The sequence below is a fragment of the Hippoglossus stenolepis genome, chromosome 23, assembly GCF_022539355.2.
Source record: "Hippoglossus stenolepis isolate QCI-W04-F060 chromosome 23, HSTE1.2, whole genome shotgun sequence".
Lineage (NCBI taxonomy): Eukaryota > Metazoa > Chordata > Actinopteri > Pleuronectiformes > Pleuronectidae > Hippoglossus > Hippoglossus stenolepis.
The window spans coordinates 4,817,981-4,825,954 of NC_061505.1; the positions used below are offsets into that span (position 1 = coordinate 4,817,981).

Genomic DNA, 7,974 nt, shown 5'->3' on the forward strand with positions numbered 1-7,974 from the left:
TTACTTCTCCTTCAGACTATTGGGCTGTTTGCACTACAGAGCGCTAACCTTTTCTTTTTCTCTCACACATTTCATCCTCACTCTTTTATCGCTCATGTTTCTGTTTGTACATTTGGAGTTTTCTCATCCCCCCCCCGCCCCTTCTTTGTTTTTCATCATGCAGCCTGTCGTGCTTAGCTTTGCTACAGTCGGATCACTTTTTTTTTTTTCTGTTGTCATTTCCCCTCTTCTTCTTCTTCTTCTTCTCTTCCTCTTCCTCTTCCTCCATGTCCTTCCACTATCTTTCACTCTCACTGTATCTGTGTATTATTCTAGTAAATGGTAAGCAGAGGTGTCATTGTGGTAGTATACTCAGTGCTCAAAGGGTTGCTGATGGTAGAAACCTGTGCCGTTTGTAACATTTTAGCAATAACGTCAAAACAGGGGGACGGTTTTTTGATAACATGCGTTAGTTTTTGTTTTTGTACATATTGCAGCTCCAGATCATGCTCAAATCTGTATGTCATTAAAAGAACAGGAAAAAAAAACCGTGGAAAAAAAAAAAACTTGCAATACTGGCATAAAAATGAGAAATAAAAAAAGTGATACAAAATCACACTTTGTGCATGTACGTTTTTATTAATTTTTTACCCCCACAAAACCGTGGTTTAAGCTGAAAAGAGTACAAATGAACAACTCTGGCTTGTGTCTCCTTTTGTGTGAAGAAACATTTCCGTCTTTTCTCCCTCCCAGCGACAGGTAAACATTTCCCGGTGGAGGCGAGTGGGGCTTTGGGCATCTACCAAGCCCAAATGGAGCTCTTATCCCCGGGAAGAAGTCCTAGCAGATTCCCCCCTTTTCTTTCCGCCACTTGTCTGGGCCCTAATGCCCCTCTGTCCTTTAGATCCACTTTCATTAAAGCCGTTAAAAGCTCCGAGTTGCTCTGCCCCAAGTCTTCGCAGATGCGGTTGCACAGTGGGTTATTCGAGGTCTTTATATGGTCAACCACGCGTTGGTTAGAGAGCACAATGCCGTCCCCAGAACTGCTTTTAGACGCACAACCACTCAAATCACTGGGATTATGTTTTTACATTCAGTCGTGTAGCCGCAGGTTATAGGCACGTTATCATGCAGTCAAACAGAATACCTCCAATCCCTTCGTTTCATGTCAACGCATCAAAACCCCAAAAGTAAGAATTTACATAACAATAATTACAACATGGCAACAAACTGATATGAGGAAATAAAAAGATATAAGTTGCTACATTAACGCTGTTGTTTTTAAAAACCAGGTATGGAACTCTTTGATGTCTTTGAAGAAAAAAGTGGGTGAACCAGGTGTTTAAAGTCTCACAAAAACGATAAGGCCGCTCCAGCTCCGGCAGAGCACACGCACAAACAAACAGCGAGGTCAAGGATGAGCCGGAACACTTTGTGTGCTGAGGGGGATGATGGGGGGGGGGGGGTTGAAGGTGCTGCGTGTGGTTACTTTGCAGCGCGACAGGCAGCTGCTACCGAAAATGACTAATGAACGCCTGTTTGGTTGAAGGCCTTTGATTCACAGCCACGAGCGTCTAAAAATTAGTTAAAGGTCAACAGCGGTGTTCGTCACGTTGTAGCCAATTAACTACAAATCGTGAGTAGTAGTTTCTCTTACTCATGACTTGTATGCAGAGAGACAAATATTTATTTTTAGCATAATGCATCACAGCAGAGTTTTAAAGGGATATGTTGACATTTTTGGGGAATTAGGCTAATGAGCTAAAGGTGCTGTTTGCTTTTTAATCAGAGAATTAGCAGTTTCCCACAATATCAAACCTTTAAAGGTACATTCTGCTGTTTATTGACTTTGTAGCGCTTCGGAGCAGCAACGTTTTTAGGGGTTTGTTTCTGTTTTGTTTCTTGTAGGAGCTCATGATAAGTGCGATGCAGAATCTAGACTGTATCATAAAGATGTAGCTCTCCAAAACTGAAGCCAAATCTTCTCGATTTCCACCTGGTGGCGGAATGCAGTATAAATCATGTGATATGCTGTAAATCTACTAAATGTCCCTGTAGGTGAAAATGTCTCGGTAACTGGTTGGTTCCCTTTTCAGAATGTCACCTGAGTAAAGAACAGTTTATTTTTAGAGTTATGATTTTTAGAGTAATGATTATGAAAGAGAGGAGAGATGGTTTGGTCGCTGGTACAAACGGCTGCGGCAGAGCTACAATTACTTTAAAGAACATGTGTAAACTACATTAATCGGTGTATTCTGCTTCATCTTGTGGCCCTTCAGGGTTTTCCAGAAACATGTGGCCGTGTTGATCTGCTCTGGATGTGCGCCACTGCTGCTTCGCGCTCTTTAACTGCAGTGCCCATGTGTCTGGTCACACGTCAAGCTAAAGCAACATGGCTGCTCGTTAACTGGTCCTATAAGCACTGTGGGGACGTACGTGACCACAACACAGATTCTCAGTCCGGTCTAGGTCAGCTCACTCCAGGCTGACGGTCGGATGCCGGTGTAGTTGAAGCGTGTGGTGGCTCCGCTCGTCGGGGTGTGACCATTCTGCTCGGGGGTCTTTGGCGCCGCTCTCGTTCTGCTCACCTCCATTTTACTGGTCCTGACCGACCCCCCCGAGCCGCTCCTCCTGAGGCAGCTGCAGCAGCTGAAGGTGGACAGCATGCCCTGGCGGAAACGCTTGTTCATGAAACAGTAGATGATGGGGTTGACGCAGGCCGAGGTGTAGGACAGCAGGTGGATGAAGGAGATGGGCGCACCGGTCAGGCGGTAGGCCGAGCGCCGGTCGAACGCCTGCCACGCGTTGACCACGAACACGGGGGTCCAGCAGAGGAAAAAGAGGAAGACGATGACCAGCAGCATGCGGACCACGCGCTTCTTGGCCATCAGGTTGGATGTGGAGCTGCTGCTGCACACACGACCCACCGCCGTGGGCTTCGTAATGGAGTGGGACAAGCTGATGGTGATGCTCCTCTTCTTCGACGGCAGCATGTAACAGCCGTCGTGGTCACCGGTTTTGATGCTGCCAGTGCTGCACTGCCTTTCTGTCAGGACATGAACATGAGAAGAAAAGAGCGGAGAGTTAACAGGAGATTTCAACGTATAAAGTGAAGCAGCAAAATCCCAATGACGATAAAAGTCTTCACTCCAGACCTAGAAAGGAAGAGACGTCCAAGAGCCAAGGGGAAAACCTGTAAATGTCTCCATGTGTCTGAGCAGCATTTGGTTAAAACTGAAATTAAATCAAAGTTTGTATTTGTGGTCTGTTTCTAAAGATTTACATCTTATTATACCGATGAGAAGTTGGTAAACATCCAGAGATGGAGAAGCACATTGATATTACATTTCCTGTTTTTACATTCGTACCTCTGCTGGATTTCCTATTGGACAGCTCAAACTTGATGCCCCTGTACAGCTCCAGGGAGATGAGTCCGTACGCTGTCATCATGACGATGCCGGGGATCAGGAAGAGCAGCAGCAACAGAGACACGTACCTGCAACAGACACATTTGGGGAGTAAGTGAAAGCAAACGTTCATTTTCTATTAGAGCAGATGAGCGTATATTTGAACATTGTGTGCTTTTATTTTGAAGGGTGAGCTCTGTGAAGCCAGAAGTGGTCGTCTCTTCCCAGAAGCACCTAGAAAATCAATGAAGCGGCCGACTGACATCACCAGTGGGTTCATTTTGCTGCCACATAACCTGAGTGCATCCCAGTGTGAAGGCCCCCTGGTGGGACAGGGAAGACATGTTTTCTGCTCACCAGGACTGCTGGATGGTGTCGTTGGGCCACACCAGGCGGCACATGTGCCCCGTGCTGTTGTTGAGGCGGGTAAAAGGCTTGAGGGTGCTAGAGATGGGGTAGGGCAGCATCAGGATGGAGGACGCCACCCAGGTGGCGGTGATGACCTTGGCGGCGTGGGATTTGGTCTGCCACGACCTGGAGGTCAGCGGGTTGCAAATGGCGCTGTAGCGCTCCAGGGAGATGGCCACCAGGTTGAAGGTGGAAACGCTGACTGAGACACCTGCACGTCAGAGAATGAAAGAGTTGATGGCTTCACTTTTAATTGTGGAGCGATAATTGGCCGACGTGTTTTTTTTTATTTTACGTTGTGTTTTCATCCCAGTGCATTTATTTGTTTGTTTGTTGGCAGGATTACGCAAAAACCACAAATCGGATTTCCACAAAATTTTGTTAGCTTGTTCAAATTGAACAAACTTATATATGTAATAATATGTATTTTGTAAAGTACTGGGCTTTAGGGTGTTTCTTATAGGCTAGCATCTAGCTGCAGATATTATCCTACAGATACACCAAAACTATTCCATCAGTGATGTAACTTCAGTAACACGACTGGAACGCTCGCGTCGACACGACCCCTTAATGTTTGGTCACGTTAAATCTGCCTGCAGAGCGGTGACAGAGCGCATCCTGCCCCGTCTGTCACCAGAACGCCGTTTACACACTCAGTAACAATAACAAGACCAACTATAAATACATGCACATTATCGCCGTGTACGATCCGCGAGCGGCGACGCGTAAACAGATAGACACATGGACAAATGAGGTAATAATCCTGCAGGACAGCGCTCTGGTCTGATTCAATGGAGCGACAGGAAGTGGGGGGGGAAGTGGGGAGAAGGGAAAATCCTATTATCTGGCGGAGTTCTAATTGGATGAAAATGAAATATTAGCAAAGGTGAACTGTGTGTAATGACTGCACTTTATTACAAAACTCACAGCGATGAAGCTGGAGGCAGAAGTGATTCACATCCTTAATCTGATTAATCCTCTGAGATCAGACTAATAAATTGACTTAGTTAGGTTGATATTTAGTCTCAAATGACTTTTTACTTTCTATTTCGGCACATTTATCCACATTAGAATAATTTATTTGTTTGATTTTATTTTCATGCAGGCATTTTAAATCTTCCATACGCCTCCGGATATTAACGGCTCCAGAAATAATTCGGAAATGTTGTCCACTGCCACAAAGATGAACTCACCTGCAATTTATCTCATTTATTTCTCAGTATCCCAAAGCACAGTTTGCCTTTAGAGTCGATAGAGTCTGTCCTTTCACCTTTGACCCTTCGACTGAGGAAAACCTCCCCAAAGAAAAGCTTTATTGAGAAAAATGAAATAAACCTGAACAACAGGACCCCGTGTTTATTTGCACTGAATCTTATGTGACTGATTCGAGGCATCTAAATCAGCATCAGTGAGGAATGAAGCTGGTTTCTCAGTAAAAACGGCCAAGATTACATCTAAATATTTGTCTATAATAAAAGCAGGAGCATGGATTTGAACCCACTAACAACTAAATTGAGCATTTAACACAATTGGAGGATAATTTCTGTCGTACATAAGGTTTCAGGAGCTGATATTCGGTTAAAGGTCACTATTGATAATCCCATCTGACTCGTGGATGGACTCTTTCTTTGCTCACGGAAAGATCCAGGATCTGTTTCATATTGGATCACGACACAAAATATAAATTTGGTTGTGCCATTACACCTCAGATTAAATGTGCTGTGATTGTTTAATAACTGTCGTTGACCCAGAGGACACTTCAGCAGTAAAGAGTAATAGATTTCTTTGTGTTTACTTATTTATTACTTTTACTGATGTCTGTATTTTGTCTTTCCTGTTTACAGCAGATTTCTCCACTGTGGGACGAATAAAGGATTATCTCATCTTATCTTATCTTCTAATTTGAATTTGTATGTATGGCTTCCATGTGTTATTTGAATTTCTAAATCTTGTACGTTACATCTACGTAATTGAACTGTTTATAGTCTGAAATGGGGTGTGGCTCAGGGGGTACAGCTGGTCGTCCGTTATCCAGAGAGTTTGATCCCTGCCTCCTCTAGTCTGCATGCTGAAGTGTCCTTGGGCAAGACACGGAACCCCAGTGAAGATTTTATTGTAAGAAAATTATGATAACACGAGACATAACTTGAATTCTACTATTCTTCCTATATAGTTGTATTGTTTTATTTTATTTTATAGTTGGTACCAGAGATTGATGCCTACGAAATCTTTTTAAAAAACCTTTGGCTGCAAATAAAAAGCTAAATTTAAGAGACTATCAATTGACTAAAGATGCACTTCAATCTCAAACCTGCAGTAGAACAGTGTGAATCCTCTCACCCATGAAGTACATGACCAGCTTGCACATGCCGGCTCCGAAGACGAAGTCCCTCATGAGGTTGGGGATGAGGGTGAAGGGGATGCAGACCAGCGACACCATCAGGTCGCTGATGGACAGGGACAGCAGGAAGAGGTTGGTGACGGTCCTCATGCGGCGGTTCCTCACCAGCACGGCGACGATGAGGCTGTTGCCCAGGGCGCTGAGGAGGAAGATGAGGCTGTAGAGGAAGATCCGCACGGTCTGGTTGATATCTGTGAAGGAGAGGAGAGGAGCGAGGAGGAGGAGGAGGAGGAGGAGGCACAGGGTCATTCTCAAAACGTGACCTAAATACTATCTGACTCATCCTTTCCCTCTTGCTTTCTCTCACTCTCCCTCCATCCTCATTTATCAGAATGATCACTTCATGCCTCAAGTCCCATGCAACGGTTTGATGCTCAGTATTTGCAGAATGGTGTTTTTTTTTTATGCTTACTCTCCTAAAATCTGTCCTTTTCTATAGCCCCTGCTCGGAAATTACAACATGAATAGTGTATATCTCTGCAACTACACGGTCTATATGAGTAATCTTTGTATCTGTATAAAGCTAACACTGCTGAGATTTATGCAGAAGTGTCAGCATCAGTATAGATGTCACTGTGTCAGAGTAAAAGAGGATGGAACACAACATAAATGATTTATATTTGTAATTTTAGAGTTTAAATCATGCAGTTGTAAACCAAATCATCTGGAAATCCATATCACAACATCTGGACATTATCTGTAACACATTCTATTCTAATAAAGTGAAGTAATGGAGCAGAGTTACAGAGGTTTTAGGAGGAGAGTAATTTCCAAATGTCACAATCACTGCGTGGGTTGAATTTCTTAGGATGTTTTATCCTTCTCCTTTGAGTTTTATCCTAAAAATAACGCTTGAACTATTATAGATTATCTATTTTGCGATCATAGAGGATATAATATGAGTTTTGTTTATTTGACATTGGTACAACTATAGTGTCGAGTGACAAATGAGCTGTGTGGAGGAGATGAGCCATATGCGTAATGTGCACTGGAGCAGAAACAAAAGCCCCAAATGACTCAGTCTTATGGCACAAATGCGTAAATCTGAAATAAAATTTAAATTGCAAATATCCAAACAAACGTTTGATGATTGTTGCATAATATCCCCAAACAGTAATAACAAAGATAAACCCCACTGTACCTTGGGGTTCGGGCGATGGCTCCTGCTCCTCCTCGCATTCCGAAATATTCTTGATCCCGAAATTGCACAGGATCTTGTTCAGGTCGGTGGAGTTCATGAGCACGTCTTGTATCGTGAACGTCTCCATGTCGCGCTCTCTCCCGTCGCCTCAGGTCATAAACGCAGCGTCCGTGATGCTCGTGCGTAAAGAAGAAAATGCTCCAAAGGATAAAACATATCCAAACTCAATTCAACAAATAAAAAAAAAAGAAGAAGAAACAAGGAATTCTAATCTACAGGCTGATGATAATAATAATAATAATAATAATGAATGTTATATTGGAGCCTCCAATGTCCCGTGCGCTCTGGTGCGCGTCGCTCCAGCAGTGCTCAGCACTTCCAGCCCCTGACAACATGTGGACGGGTCACATTCTGTGCTCCACCCTCACTTGTCTGTGAAAGTCAGCGTCTCTACTTTTCTAAATATAGCCTCACCCTGATGTAAATCATTGCACTGATTGTTCAACGGATCATTTAACGGTATGTTTTCTTGATTCTTCAGGCTATTCATTTCACACATTGGCACCTACATCTAATTCTCCCCCCCCCCAGGGGAGATACTGAAGCCAAATACACAAGGAACATGAGTGGAATCGACA

At 43.7% G+C, this 7,974-nt stretch overlaps 1 protein-coding gene across 1 annotated transcript; it reads right to left on the bottom strand.

Annotated features, from left to right (window-relative positions):
• Nucleotides 1–613: 613 nt before the first annotated feature.
• Nucleotides 614–7,747, bottom strand: cckar (cholecystokinin A receptor). Its single transcript, XM_035148723.2, has 5 exons — nt 7,337–7,747; nt 6,135–6,386; nt 3,744–4,005; nt 3,348–3,475; nt 614–3,025 (listed from the first exon to the last, which is right to left on the bottom strand). Exons 1-5 carry the CDS (start codon nt 7,461–7,463, stop codon nt 2,445–2,447), a joined length of 1,350 nt encoding a protein of 449 aa, XP_035004614.1. The 5' UTR covers nt 7,464–7,747; the 3' UTR covers nt 614–2,444.
• Nucleotides 7,748–7,974: the final 227 nt, after the last annotated feature.